The 15,829-nt window shown below is 47.5% G+C and overlaps 1 protein-coding gene across 1 annotated transcript in view; it reads left to right on the top strand.

Moving 5' to 3' along the window:
- Nucleotides 1-15,829, top strand: part of LOC117364462 (retinol dehydrogenase 14-like) — a 57,704-nt gene that overhangs the window by 10,937 nt on the left and 30,938 nt on the right. Inside the window, exon 4 of the mRNA XM_033953661.1 lies at nucleotides 1,286-1,528. Coding sequence (XP_033809552.1) covers nucleotides 1,286-1,528 — 243 coding nt within the window. The remainder of the gene's footprint in view (nucleotides 1-1,285; nucleotides 1,529-15,829) is intronic.

Genomic DNA, 15,829 nt, shown 5'->3' with positions numbered 1-15,829 from the left:
AAATAAATTAAAAAACTTGGATGTATACAAGAGAGGAATCTCTTTTCTGTCCCAGAGAAAGATGTAGAACATTGTGAGTAAAAATGTGCCTTCAGTGCCATTCTTCACCTATTCTTCTCACTGATGCTGAGTTTGGATGGATTAGGGTCTATCGAGAAGATAGAGGGAACACCCCTCCTTCTTGGTGCCAAACCCAGAAACACATTTACACTTCTCCCTCCGTATTCGCGGTTTCACCAATCGCGGTTTTGATTATTCGCAGTTTTTAGCTTGCTGGCTCCTCCCCCTAAAATTACATCAGCTTGCATAGAGAAATAGCTGATTCCAAGCGTTTACAGAGAAAATTACTGATTCCCAGGACTTTCTTCACCGTGCTTTGCCTCTCCTTCAGGAACAGGCCAGGTCTCTCACCATGTTATTCGTGGTTTCACCATATTCACAATGGTTTTTAATAGAAAACAGCGAATAACATAAGAAAAAGTTATTAACGGTTTTTCTGTATTTACGGTTCTGTTAATCCCCTATCCCAGCGAATACGGAGGGAGAAGTGTATACCCAGGTCCCTTCAACACTTTTCTGTTAACACTGTTGCTCTGATTTTTATGCTGCACTGAAGTATCTGGGATAAGAGGAGCTAACTGGTGTCTTAATACCTTTGCCCCATTAGCAAATTTCTTGAAATATAAGGAGAAAGTATCAGCAGAAAGCATGAGTTTGGGCTGAATTTTTCACCCTTCACGACTTCCAGACAGCACAGGTTAGTGTAGCCTGCCACAGAACTTGCCCCAATCTGCAATGTAAACACGACAGACTGTTATTGCTAGTTTAGAAAAATAGTAATTAAATTTGAAGTATCTGGGTACTCCTGAACCAGTCCTAGCCTCTGTGCCTGTAGGAGTTTACCCCATGTTTGTGTAATGCATGTAGAGCAGAAGTTCTCAATCCCAGTCCTCGGGACACAGCAAGCCAGTCAGGTTTTCAGGATACCCAGAATGAATATGCACGAGATACATTTACAGGCCCTGCCTCTATATCTCATACATGTTCATTTTTGGTATCCTGAAAACTCGATTGGCTGGGTGTGTCCAGAGGACCGAGTTATGAACCCCTGTTATAGAGGCAGCATTTCTGAAAACTGCTGACATGAACCTATTGCGAATGCATTCATAAAACACGTTCCCTTGTTTGCTGTGAGAAATGTTTGGTTCTTTTATGTAGAGACGAGATCAGAAGGGCTGCTTAACAACTCTCTCTGTTTTGTCTGTCCTCCTTTTCAATGTGTAAGGTGGTAACTCGGGAATCGGTAGGGTGGTTGCTGTAGCATTGGCAAAGCGAGGTGCACGTGTGATCATCACCTCCCATGACGAGAGGGTAGGGGAGGAGGCGGTCCGGCAGATCCAGAGGGAGAGCCTCAGCCTGGACGTCCGCTTTATGAAACTGAACATGGCCAATCTGCAGAGCATCCGGGATTTTTGTCAAACATTTCACCAGGCAGAGCAACGACTAGATATTCTAATTAACAATGCAGGTATGCAATGAGTAGGGATTAAGAATGGACTCTTCAGATTGTATGAATACTGAACTGTGGCACAAATTTAAAAGTCTGTCCACTGTTTACACATTTCAAGGCAGAACTTTGAGACTAGAGAATGACACAGAGACTCAATTTCCCTGTCCCGTCCCCACAAGTTTTGTCGATGTCCCTGCCCTATTCCTGTAAGTTCTACCTTAACTGTACCAGCCTCAAACATTTATGATTTTAAAATGTTTGAGGCTTGTACAGATGAGGAAGAAGCTTGCAGGAAGGCACAGGGACAGGAAAAGAACTCGCGGAGATGGGATGGGAAAATGAGTTCCCAAGAGGACTGAGACTGAGAACTTGATTTCTCTTCAGCTCTATATTCAGATGCAACACTTCTTCAGTGTCACTGGAAACTGAGTTCCTACTCTCTTAGCACTGTTGAAATCAATTACAAGTATCATGTTAGAAAATTAAAAAGGAAGGGCTAATGTTTAAGAGATTCATCTTCTAAGCTTGCAGCTTCTCTATGATTTATAATTTTTATTCGTTTTCAAATTTTACATAAAGTGTACAAAATATTAAAATACAATTGATGAATACTCAATATCACTTTTATATCTAATACATCATTTTTTAAATATATTTTTATCCCCTCTCCCTCCCCCCACCCTTCTAGTACTTTCCAATCATACATTACATATTGTATATCATATTATATCATATTATGTAAATATTATTTTCACTACCCTCCCCTTCATGTGTGTCACAAAGAAGATATTGAAAAGAAGAAGAGAAATCCTACTATTTATTCATTGCAATATTTTGTCAATGGCCCCCATATTTTTATAAATTTAGTATATGTCCCTCTTTGTATTGCTATTGCTCTTTCCATTTTGAATATATGACATATTGTATTCCACCAAAATGTATAGTTGCAGCTTCTCTAAGAAAGTTGGGAATCTGAAACCAAACCTTGGGACGTACCCAGCCAAGTCTATTTTCGGCACACCCACAAATCCACAGAGAACAATTGTGCTCCAACACATGTGCCCTGACAATTGCACGCACAGACAAGTGCGCGCACAACAATTGCGGGCCGTCAATTGCACCCTGTGACTGAATCTGCCATAAGTGCAAATCTGGAAGGCCCTGATTTGCTCACACTCCTCAGGCCCCGTCCCTTGGGAGGGACTTGAGGCACCTCAAGCCCCTCCCAAGGGGCGGGCCTGAGGAGTGTGAGCAAATCAGGGCCTTCCAAATATCCAGTTATGTAAAGGGTTCCCATAATCATGATGTAAACCTAGATATGAAGTGAATCTTTTAAGTGTAGTGGGGGGATTTCCTCTCCCCTCAAAAAAACCCAAAATAGTATCCATCGTCGGGTCACCTCCCATTCAGTGCGCACATTTCTCTTGCGCGTAATTGTCGGGGCGCATATGTCGGCACACTATTGTGTGTGCATTTGACAGGTCACCCTTTTTCAGTATATCCACCATGAGGATATATTTTATAGTTATGCATTGCACAGCCTTCATTATATGCAAATCAATCTCATGGATATTTATTGTAGATATCCTGAAAGACTGTCTGGATGTGTCCCAGGTTTCCCGACTGTCTGGGTATGCCCTGAGGATTGGATTGAGAAGCACTGACTTAAGGAGTGCTCGTGTCAGATTTGCAAAGGGGCTAAGACACTAATATCCAGAGGGCTCTACAAGAATAGCCCAGTAACGCAATACAACCGCCCAGACAAGCTTCATTCATTGACGCGATTAGTCCTTGAAAACTAACGGCAAGTAATTTTATTTTTATTTTTTATGCAGTAGTTATCTATTTTTTTATGTTCAATAAGTTTTTTTTATTATAATTTGAATAATACATTATCCAATAATAGAAAGGAAAAAAAGAGAATCTACAATCAAAGTACATAATTACATCATGCATAAATCCTTTTTAAGCACACTAAAAAGGAGGGCAGGGTACTAATTCAACAAGAAAAAGTAAAAGAAAAGATAAAGGAAAGATTCTCAGTTCACCTTCGCGAACCTTGTATCATTCCTTACTGTTTTAGGGATACAGTCCTCCTCAAAATCTTAGCAATGAAACATACAAAAAGAATAATACTTATTTCTGCTCATGGGCAACTAGAAATTGTTGTAGTTGAATGGGATCCCAAAAAACATATTCAACATCGTGTAACTTAACTAAACATTTACAGGGAAATTATGCAGTAGTTATCTTAACTTAAGCAACAAAGTAATCAAAGCTTGGATTTCTTATCTTTGTGAACTTGGATTTTCAGTTCTGACAGAAATTAAATCAAATAAGAGAACAATTGCAAATGGTGGATGATGAAATGTGTGCTTACTTGTCAACTATCAAGCCGCATTTTGAATTAAGTTGCACTCAAAAACAAGCACCCCCATCACACTGATTAGCAATTCTATCTAGTTTCACCTATAATTGCCCATACAAAGTTCATTCCACTGGGGGTCAGGCAGCCTCTTGGGCTAAGAGTTCTCTTGTGCCTCCGGTAGATGTCTGTAAAGCTGCACTTTGGTCTTCTCTCCATTTCTTTTTTTTTTTTTTAATTTCTTTATTCAGTTTTGCATATTACAACAAGTGTATCAGAAAAATCCATATGATCTTATAAATACACACTTGATTTTCCTTCATGTAACACTTTAAGTACAACATATCATTCTCATATTCATATTTTATAATAATTTAAATATTATGTAAAACATTTAATATGTATAACAATTATAATTAAAATAGAAAACCCCCCACTCCCTCCCTACCTGTTTCAGAAAATCTAACCTAATACATCAAAAATATTAATTAATTCATACATATTATGAGATAAATAAAATAATACCCACCCACATCCCCGCTTAACAAATATCTTATTATGGGAAAATGTTATCTTTATTTGCCACTGCCGTGCGGACGTTCAGGCACGTTGGGACGCAGTGTTCAGTGAGCATGCTCTTGTGGCTGTCCTTTGGGGGTCCCACCCACGATGGGTACTGCTTTGGTACGTCCCATCTGTTCTGTGCCGGTCTGGAGGGACGCTAAAGAAGGCAAAATTAGGTTCTTACCTGCTCATTTTCTTACTTTTAGTTCCTTTAGACCAGCACAGAACACGCCCTGTTGTATATTTCGGTGTTTTTTTGTGAAGCGTACGTTTTTTTTTCTGCGGTATTGTTTTGGTTTTGGTGGTTGAGGAGTATAATAAGAGCAGCGGCATTTGGTTTGTCTGGTTTAGCTGGCGAACCGTGGGGACGTTTTTGAAGGTTGTTAGTTCTAATCAGTATCCAAGTGTTCACATGTCCGATTCAGGCATTTCTGTTGTCTTCTCCATGTGAGAGTGGAGTTGGAATCTTTTCAGCCTAGTTAGTCAGCTTGGCTATTCGTCAGACTGATTGTAGATGGGACTGCACAGTCCATTTGTACTACTACCAAAAGTCATTATGTTTCAGTCTCCACCTGCTGGCAGACGAGCATAAGCCCATCAGTTCTATGCTTGTCTGGAGGAATAAAAAGAAAGAAAATTAGCAGGTAAGAACCTAATTTCTCCTTTCTCTGAGCTTGCTGTCATGTACAGTACTCAGTAAGAGAAATGGCAAAGCCTCGCATTGAAATTATTGATGTAGTGTTCTGGTTTTCTGAAGTTTTGTCCTACAGAGGATCTCTGGTGAAACGGAGGCAGCAGTTTCCGGGTTGCACTTCCTCGCCGTCTGCGGCCTTTGTGTGTCCCTGATGCTGAAGCTCTTGCCAAACTCCTGCTGCTCCCTAGAGGAAGAACTTGAACCAATTGTAAACCTTACCACTGATCCTGATGGCATCTAGTCTATTCGGTAGTATGTCATAATTAATTGAGCTGAATGCTGCAGAGACATCACCTCTGTGGAACAGCAGTTCAGAAAACTACACTACATCAATAATTTAATGCGAGGCGTTGCCATTTCTCTTACTGAGTACTGTACATGAGAGCAAGCTCAGAGAAACACGAATTTACCGCCACAGAGCCAGCTGAGACCACATCGGGTAGCCTCCCTGAAGAATGAGAACATTATCTCCTTGATAACTGCCTAGAGGATGTATACCCAACGATGTTCTGGGAAGCTGGCAAGATTATAGAATACACTGCGTGAATGAGGAAAAAGAGCGAGATGAGACATTACTTACCCTGACTAAACAACTTAGAGTTCCTTTTACTAAACTGCGTTAGCGTTTTTAGCACACGCAGCATTTTAGCGCTGCTAAACCCGCGCTACGTGGCTAGAACTAATGCCAGCTCAATGCTGGCGTTAAGGTCTAGCGCGCGTGGCAATTTAGCATGTGCTATTCTGCGCGTTAAAGCCCTATTATCCCAGGACAAGCAGGCAGCATATTCTCACATGTGGGTGACGTCATCTACGGAGCGCCGACGCGGACAGCTTTTCAAGCAAACTTGATTGAAGTTTCAAGCTTGCTATGCTGCACCACGCATGTGCATGCCTTCTCCCTCCACTAGAGGGCGCATCCCCACCTCGTGGTCCTCAGTTCTGTTTCTTCCGTGGAGCCAGAAGCCCTGTTGTGTTTTTGCTCCGTGCTTTTTGCCTTCTGTCACCGCGGCTGAGTAGTTTTTCTTAGTCGCTGTGAGGTTTTTTGTTTTTCCCTTCGTCGCGTAGTTGTTATCCGTCGAAAAAAAATAAATAAAAATAATCTTCCTCCAGGCACCGGGGGCTCCCGGTTGCCACGGCCGCGGTACCTCGCTCGTTCGCGGCCTTGTTTGTTGTTCATGTCCCGGCCTTTGTCGGGCTTTAAGAAGTGCACCCGGTGCGATCGGTTGCTCTCGATCACCGATCCCCACCGGTGGTGCCTTGTCTGCCTGGGTGCGGATCACCCGACGGACTCCTGCACTAGGTGTTCCACCTTTCAACCCAGAGCGCTCCACCGATGGCGTGCCCGCATGGCGGAGCTCTTCATAGTGGAACCCGCGGCGGGGAAGGCCTCGACGTTGGCCTCGGCCCCGGCTTTGACCTCGGCCTCGGTACCCTTGACCTCGCCTCGGATGTCTTCCTCCTCGAAGCCTCCATCCTCGACATCGAAGTCGGCCCCGGGTAAGTCCCCACTTCCTTCCTCTGTTCCAGGGTCCTCGAAGAAGCCGTCCTCGGGTTCCTCGACGGGGGCGGGTGGGTCGTCTTCAGCCCCGCCCCAGACGTCGAAGTCGGGTGCTCCTCGGGAATACTCACTGCCGAGGTCGCCCTCTGCGGAGCACCCGCCGGCGCCGGACATGCCGTCTATGATAGCCATTCCTGTGTTCCAGGACATGCTCTGAGCGCTTATCTCCTCGGAGCTGTCCTGCGCCCTGGCCCACTTACAGCCGTCCTCGGTCCCGTCCTCGGCTCCGACCTCGGCCCCGGTGGTTACACCTGCCTTGGCCCCGGCCTTAGCCTCGGTCTCAGCTATGGACCATCCTGAGTGTATTGTTCGACCTCGGGACAAGGTGCGCCGGGTTCGTAGGATTTCTTCCTCCGACTCCTCATCGGGGACCTCTCGCGGATCCTCGCCCTCGGGCTGGCCTCGGTCGAAGCGACGGTCCCGGAAGTCCAAGCGCCCTCGTGGGTCTCCTCGGCGGCGGGGTCGCTCCTCGCTGGCCCGGGAGGTCGAGGCTCTTAGAGTGTCGGAGCTCAGCCTGGCGAATCCGAGGCTGTTCCGTACCCCGGCGGGGAAGGGATCGAGGGATTCCTCCCCGCGGCGGCGGAAGATCTCGGTGCCCCGTACTCCGGGGACTTCCCTGAGGGGCTCCTCGGGGCCTCGGAGGTCTCCGACCCCGACGCGTTCCCTCGGTGCTGCATCCTGGGGGTCGGAGGCTGGCACGGGTTGTGAGCCCCGATACTCGCGCGAGGCATCCCCATCATTTTCGGCGGCACGGGGTTCCCGCTCCCCTTCCCCTCTGCGGCCCTCCTCGTTTTCGAGGTTTGTGGTGGATATGGGGAGGAAGGCTTTGGATCTGGACCTTTTGACGGGGTCACAGTATTCCAAAGAGTTTTTGGAGGAGCAGGATTTGCCCTCTCCTCCTCGGGAGTCTCCCCGCCTGCCCTTGAACAAGGTTCTGCAGCAGACTTTCTTGCGGAATTTGGATTCCCCCTAAGCGGTGCCAGCTGTCCCCTCAAAGATGGAATCCAAGTACCGCACGGTCCCTTGTAAGGGTTTTGAGAAGGCTCAGTTGTCCCACCAGTCTTTGCTTGTGGAGTCTTCTCTTAAGAAATCCCAGCCTTCTCGGGTGTTCGCGGCAGTCCCGCCGGGGCGTGAGGGGCGCACCCTGGACAAGTTCGGACGGCGCCTCTACCAAAATTCTATGATGGCGAATAGGGTACTCAATTATGCGTTTACATTCACCTCGTACCTTCGTCATCTTGTTAAGTCCATGCCCCGTTACCACGGGGTCATGCCTGAATCCCATAGGGGGGACTTTGGAAAGCTCATGGATTCTCTGTCCCAGCTGCGCCTTTTCCTTTTCCACGCCACCTAAGACGCCTTCGAATTGACCTCTAGGGTCTCCGCGTTTGTGGTGGCGATGCGTCGTCTGGCGTGGTTGCGTATTGTGGATATGGACCCCAATCTGCAGGAGCACCTGGCAAATTTGCCCTGCGTCGGTTCGGAGCTCTTTGATGAGTCTCTGGAAGCGGCTACTAAACGCCTCTCGGAGCACGGATGCTCCTTCGCCTCCCTCGTACGCCCCAAGTCGAAGTCATCTGCTCCGAAACCTTACCGACCTCCACCTCGGCGATATCCACAGAAGACCACGCCGGCCTTCTCTAGACCCCTGCCCAGGCGACCCCCTCAGCAGGCCAGGGCTCAGCAACAGAAGCCTCAGGCGCAAGGGGTGTCTAAACCTGCCCCCGTCTTTTTGACGCCTTGAGCGGATGGGGCCGCGCTGTCATCGACCCCGTTGCCCATCGGGGGTCGGTTGAGGGCATTTCATCCTGCCTGGACTTCCATCACCTCCGATGCTTGGGTTCTCCGAGTCGTCTCGGAGGGTTACTCCCTCAACTTCAGGGAAATCACGCCGGACAGTCCGCCCAGCGAGTGTCCTTCCAACAGGTCACAGCTTCCCCTTCTCCTTTTGGAGGCCAGGGCCTTGTTGGGTCTTCGGGCTGTGGAGCGGGTGCCCCCCGACCAGCGGGGGATGGGTTTTTACTCCCACTATTTTCTGGTCCCGAAAAAGATCGGGGACTTGCACCCCATTTTGGACCTCCGGAGGCTCAACAAGTTCCTTGTCCGGGAGAAGTTCCGTATGCTATCTCTACCGGTCCTGTACCCGCTGTTGGACAAAGGGGATTGGATGTGCTCCCTAGATCTGAAGGAAGCTTATACCCATGTTCCGGTGCATCCCGCCTTCCGCAAGTTTCTACGGTTTCAAGTGGGGGAGTTGCACCTTCAATACCGAGTCCTCCCCTTTGGCTTAGCTTCATCCCCTCGAGTCTTCACGAAGTGTATGGTGGTAGTCGTGGCGGTCCCAGGGCCTGCAGGTCTTTCCCTACCTAGACGATTGGCTGATCAAAGCTCCGTCCAGGGAGGGGGTTATCTCAGCGACCGACATTCGAGGTGAACTTCTCGAAGTCTCAATTGTGCCCCTCTCAATCTCTTCAGTTCATCGGGGCCGTGCTGGACACGGTTCGCCTCCGTTCGTTCCTCCCTCCTCCGAGATTGGAGGCCCTGATCCGCCTGAGTCGCCAAGTCTCGCTGCTGCCCTCGGTATCGGCGCAGCGCCTGATGATTCTGCTGGGTCACATGGCATCTACAGTTCATGTCACGCCGTTTGCCCGCTTGCATCTGAGGCTTCCTCAGTGGACTTTGGCCTCGCAGTGGCGTCAGGATCGGGACCCGGTCTCCACCCCTGTGATGGTGACTCCCCCTTTAAAACGCTCGCTCCGTTGGTGGACCATCTCTTCCAATATTTCCAGGGGTTTGCTCTTTCTCGCCCCTCCGCATCACAAGGTCCTAACCACGGATTCTTCAGAGTACGCTTGGGGGGCGCATCTCGACGGTCTGCGGACTCAAGGACTGTGGTCGGCGGAGGACCGTCTTTATCACATCAATGTCTTGGAGCTTCGCGCCATATTTCTGGCGGCTCGGACTTTCTGCCACCTGCTGCACGATCAGGTAGTCCTAGTAAGGACAGACAACCAGGTGGCAATGTACTATGTGAACAAGCAGGGGGGGGGGGACGGGCTCTTGGTCTCTGTGCCAAGAGGCCCTTCGCCTCTGGGAGTGGGCGGTCTCTCAAAACATCTTCCTTCGGGCGGTTTATATTCAGGGAGAGCGGAACTGTCTGGCGGACAAACTCAGTCGCCTCCTGCAGCCGCACGAATGGTCGCTCAATGCCCGAGTTCTGCACGACATCTTCGACCGTTGGGGGACACTTCAGGTGGATTTGTTTGCCTCTCCAGAGACTCGCAAGCTCCCTCTCTATTGTTCTCGGATGTACTCCCCGGATCGTCTCGAGGCCGACGCCTTCCTTCTCGAATGGAACGGGATGTTCCTTTATGCGTTTCCTCCGTTTCCTCTGATCTTGAGAACGTTGGTACATCTCAAATCGACCGGAGCCACTATGATTCTCATTGCGCCTCATTGGCCTCGTCAACCCTGGTTCTCCCTGCTTCTTCTACTCAGTGCAAGGGAGCCTCTGCTTCTGCCTGTTTTTCCCTCTCTGCTGTCTCAGAGTCGGGGTTCGCTGTTGCATCCCAATCTTCAGTCCTTACATCTGACGGCTTGGTTCCTTTCCCCCTGACTACGGTTCCTATTTCTCAGTCTGTCAGGGAGGTTTTGGAAGCTTCGCGCAAGGTCTCGACTCGGCTTTGCTATTCCCAGAAATAGACCAGATTTTCATCCTGGTGTTCCTCGCATCGTCTGGATCCGAGCTCGGTTCCGGTGGCTTCGGTCCTGGAATATTTGCTTCATTTATCTCAGTCCAGTCTGAAGACGACTTCCATTCGGGTGCATCTCAGTGCTATTGCTGCTTTCCATCGGCATCTCGAGGGTAGGTCTCTCTCCCTTCATCCTCTGGTTACTCGTTTCATGAGGGGTCTTTTGAACGTTCATCCTCCTATTAAACCTCCTCCTGTGGTTTGGGATCTTAACGTGGTTCTGGTTCAACTGATGAAGCCTCCGTTTGAGCCTATGGACAAATCTCATCTCAAGTTCCTCACTTGGAAGGTGATCTTTCTTCTTGCGCTCACGTCCGCTCGGCGGATTAGTGAGCTGCAGGCTTTGGTTGCGGACCCACCTTTTACTGTGTTCCATCATGACAAGGTGGTTCTCCGCACCCATCCTAAATTTTTGCCTAAGGTTGTGTCTGATTTCCACCTCAATCAGTCCATTGTTCTTCCGGTGTTTTTTCCAAAGCCCCACTCTCATCCTGGCGAGGTGGCGCTTCACATGCTTGACTGTAAGAGGGCGTTGGCTTTTTATCTTCAACGCACTCAGTCTCATCGGAGAGTTCCTCAATTGTTTTTGTCCTTCGACCCTAATCGGTTGGGACGTCCTGTTTCCAAGCGCACCTTGTCCAACTGGTTGGCTGCTTGTATTTCTTTTTGCTATGCTCAGGCTGGTCTCACGCTCCATGGTCGAGTCACGGGGCATAAGGTCCGGGCTATGGCAGCTTCTGTGGCTTTCCTCCGGTCTACACCTGTTGAGGACATCTGCAAGGCTGCCACTTGGTCTTCGGTTCATACTTTCACCTCCCACTACTGTCTGGATACTTTGTCCAGGAGCGACGGCCGGTTTGGCCAGTCGGTTTTACGTAACCTTTTTTCTTAAATTGCCATCCTCCCACCTATCCTTTTTTGGTTGGCTTGGAGGTCACCCACATGTGAGAATATGCTGCCTGCTTGTCCTGGGATAAAGCACAGTTACTTACCATAACAGGTATTATCCAGGGACAGCAGGCAGATATTCTCATAGCCCGCCCTCCTCCCCGGGGATGGCTTCTTTGCTAGCTATGGAACTGAGGACCACGAGGTGGGGATGCGCCCTCTAGTGGAGGGAGAAGGCATAAACATGCGTGGTGCAGCATAGCAAGCTTGAAACTTCAATCAAGTTTGCTTGAAAAGCTGTCCGCGTCGGGGCTCCATAGATGACGTCACCCACATGTGAGAATATCTGCCTGCTGTCACTGGATAACACCTGTTACGGTAAGTAACTGTGCTACGCGGCTTAGTAAAAGGAGCCTATAATGAGCGGAGAGGTACCCACATTCAAAAGGGGGGGGGTGCAATCTTTCGATGATAATATTTGGAAATTAGGAAACAGGACCCCAGAAGGAGGTTTCTTTATCAAAACACAGACCATGTCGGGTCCGCACCGCCAGATTTTGCTGGGTCTCATTTGGATTGATTTTGTATTGTCTGCATCACTTTTATTTGTGAAAATTATTTGCTATTAAAACATTCAATCAAGAGCATCGTTTCCACAGGTTTTCTCTGTCTTCCAAATGCATTGCTATCTTCTCACTTACAACATATAATAAATCCCAATAAATAAAAAAATACAATGTTTATATTAAACCGTTGGGTTAATGGGCTACTGGGCTTGATGGACCATTGGCCTGACCCATTAAGGCTATTCTTATGTTCTTAATTCTCTGTAGTGTGTAAATTATTATACTTTATTTCTATTTGCTTGAGAGTAATGACTTCTAGTGATCTGGTATATTTTGAGATGTTTCTTAGAACGTGTCATTACTTTAGTGCACCACCAGGTGTCACTGCTGTTCTTGTCCGTGAGGTTATTTACTAAATGAGCTGGAAAAAACATTTGGTAAAGGAGGACATCATGTTTGAGGAAGATCGAAGGAACCAGGTGAAGGGGACGACCTGCAATCAGATAGCTGGGTATGACGCTGGAGGACCTTTCCGGACTAGCTCAAAGCAGATTTCTTTTTAGATCCACCATTCAAGTTGCTAAGATTCAAACACGGGACAATGACACCCAACAAGGCTGGCCAAAAATGATGTTTTCATTTAATCTGAACTTTAAACCTGGGAAATTTATATATTTGTTTTCTGATCATTTTACAAAAATGCATAGCTGGCATCCCTCAAATAATTTTTAAAATTAAATAATCTGCATCTGTCAAATAACATATGCAAAAAATTGAACTTTCAAATGATCATCTTCCTGTTCAGTTCAAAAGGAAGAATAAAAAAAGGGTGATACTGGTATTTGAAGTGACCTCTAGGTCAGGTGTTTCCTGATAATCTGGGTGGCTGCTTTTGGGAACTGTGAAGTCCCAAAAACTCAAAAAAGGGAAGAAACCCAAACAATGGAAAACTATTCTTCCCTAATCCTACAACGAGGGTGAGGGGGAGAGACAGTTATACCCACGAAGGAACTCCAAACGATAAATAATATGTGATAAACGGGGAGCCCTCAGTCACACAGCTCGCAGCGGGGTATACACAACCCCTGATGCGCCAGCTGTCACAACAGTGTGCCCATATGAGCATAAACTGAAACATCCTCAGGCTCACCCGACGTGCGATTAAATGTGTACTAGTGCACCAAAAGAATTGTGCTAAAAGTGCAAATAATATTTTCCAAGTGCTATAAACTGTCTCTGCCTCTCATCCAAGGGTACAGAAGCGACCAAGATCAACCATCCGAGCAGGGGCTTCTGCAACCTTTCTTTCTCTCTCCCCCTGGCCCCCCCTCTTTATTTCTGCCTTTCTTTCTCTCTCCCCCTGGCCCCCCTCTTTCTTTCTGCCTTTCTTTCTCTCTCCCCCTGGCCCCCCCTTCTTTATTTTTGCCTTTCTTTCTCTCTCCCCCTGTCCCCCCTTCTTTATTTCTGCCTTTCTTTCTCTCTCCCCCTGCTTCCCTGGCCATCGTGCCGATTTCTCCACTTCCCCGATTCTTTCCCTACCCCCACCCCCAAGCCACCAACGCTTCACCAAACCTGGTTTCACCGGCACAGGATTTGTGCGGTAGTAAAAGGCTCTGCCTTTCAGATTCAGGAGGATTGTGAGTACAGCTGTTTTGTTTCGAGTCATGGCGGCGGAAGCGGTTAAGCTCTGTTCACGGTGTGGTAAGCACTGCACGCCATTGGGAGTGTGTTCTGCTGCTTGCTCAGAGGACGCGGCGGCTTTGTTTGCTCCGGATTGCGTGCTGGCTCCCCACGTGAAAGATGCGCTTGGGGATAAGAAGGAGGCACTCTCGTAGGAGCGGGCCTCAGCGGTGGTAGAGGTGCGTCCTTCTAGTTCAGCAGGGGCTGTTGGTGAGTTAAAGATGCAGGAAGAGGCAGATGTGGAGAATATGCTGGCAGGCACGCTGCCTTTCTCTCCAGAGTTTGTCCTTTTGCTGCTGCTTCCCCGAGCCAGGCCTGTTGCGTACAAGCGCCGGGCCCAAAAGACTTCACTTCCGACATCAATTCTAATGTCGGGAAGGAAGTTCCAGGCCAGCCAGGCAGTGATTGGCTGGCCCAGAACTTCCTCTCCAACGTCGGAATTGACGTCGGAGATGAAGTTTTGTAAGTCTGGCGCTTGTACGCGCCAGGCCTAGCTTGAGGAAGCAGCAGGGAGAAAAAGATTGCAAAGGCAATACGATCGACTCGCGTTGCCTTTGCGATCTATTAGTCTTATCGCAAACGACCATTTGGGCACCCCTGTTCTAGAGGGAGTTATCACGTGACTAAAGGCATCCTCACATTATTGCATGAGATATTCAGACAATGATACGATCAATCTATTATTACTTGCTTCTTCCTAGTGAGAGCCTGGGCTGTTTAGATTAGGGGGTCCTCATTTATTTGTTCTCAAAGTTACAATTTTAAACCAAAAGGAAAAGCAAACATGTAGAAAGAAAAATGCAACATCTTTTCTAAGGTTGCAAGATAGCTCAAAGTCATCCGAGTAGATTGCCCCAGTCTTGGTTTGCTCCATCTTTTTTCCTCTTGCTTTAATAAGAACAGAGCTGCAAATTCATACATTTGGTTGGGAATTCATTTTTGTCACCTTCATCTGGGCCACTTCAAGTCATCTTATATCCTTAGCAAGATATGGCCTCCAGAACTGAACACATTAGTCCAAGTGGGGCCTCACCAGTGACTTGTACAAGGTTACTAGCATCTCCCTTTTTTGCTGGCGATTCCTCTCTCTATGCAGCACAGCATCCTTCTGGCTATGGCCACCGCTTTGTTGCATTGTTTCACTGCCTTGAAGTCCTCAGATACTGTTTTGCCAAGATATCAGGATTGTGCCGAGAGACGTGTAAGGAGAGGCTTCAATACCTTTGTGGCTGTTGGGCAGACTGGATGCACCACGCAGATCTTTATCTGCTGTCATTTATATGTTACTATTCCATTGCAATAGGTGAGTCATTCTAGACAAGTGGGTCGTGTCCCCATGGCCGTGTGCCATCTGTAGAAGGAATCCAGTTCGGATTTTTCTCTGGGCCTCCTCTGTACTTCACTGAGCTCCTCGGCTCCACCTACAGTTTATCCCTTCTGTACGCGTGCCTGCAGGAGTGTGTTCGTTCTGCTCTTCGCAGTAAGCCCACCCTAGCTTTTTGGGGACTGCTTTTCTACATCCCACTTGTCTAGAATTATTTATTTATTTTTAGTATTTATATACCACTTATAGTGTAAGTGGTTTATATTCAGGTGCTCAAGCTTTTTCCCTGTCTGCCCTGGTGGTCTCACATTCTATCTAATGTACCTGGGGCAGTGGGTGATTAAGTGACTTGCCCAGGATCACAAGGAGCAGTGTAGGATTTGAATCCACAACCTCAGGGTGCTGAGACTGTAGCTCTAACCACTGCACCACACACTCACCTGTTGCAATGGAAAAAGAGATTATGTACTTTCCCTGGTAAGCTCTTTTCCAGTAGATAGGTAAGACATTCTAGACTCACGCCCTATCCTTCCAGCGCCTGATTTCTTTTTTTTTTTCAGTTCAATACATTTTTATTAAGTTAAAAAAAAAAAAAAAATACAAAAGTGGAAAATACAGTCCAAGTATAAATCCAAATCCAAACCCAAGTACAAGACACAGCCAACACATCTAAGTATCATCATCGAACATAGCACCAAGTCAAGTACATTTTATAGGAAACCAATCAACATTATAGAAAAAAAACAGAGAGTCTGAGATGTCTATAAATGAATACGAGAGGCAAAGGAAAGGAAAAAAGAAAGGGTGAGATCAAAGTGAAAAGGGAAAGAAAAAGAAAGCAGGGGGGCAGAAGAAGAAGAAGACAGGAGTGTCTATGAGGTCGAGCGAACATAGGAATCTAAATATTTCCAGGGTGAATTGCATGGCA

The sequence above is a fragment of the Geotrypetes seraphini genome, chromosome 8 (genome assembly GCF_902459505.1).
Source record: "Geotrypetes seraphini chromosome 8, aGeoSer1.1, whole genome shotgun sequence".
NCBI classification, from domain to species: Eukaryota; Metazoa; Chordata; class Amphibia; order Gymnophiona; family Dermophiidae; genus Geotrypetes; species Geotrypetes seraphini.
Note: the sequence above shows the minus strand (reverse complement) of the source record. Positions and strands in the feature narration are given on the sequence as shown.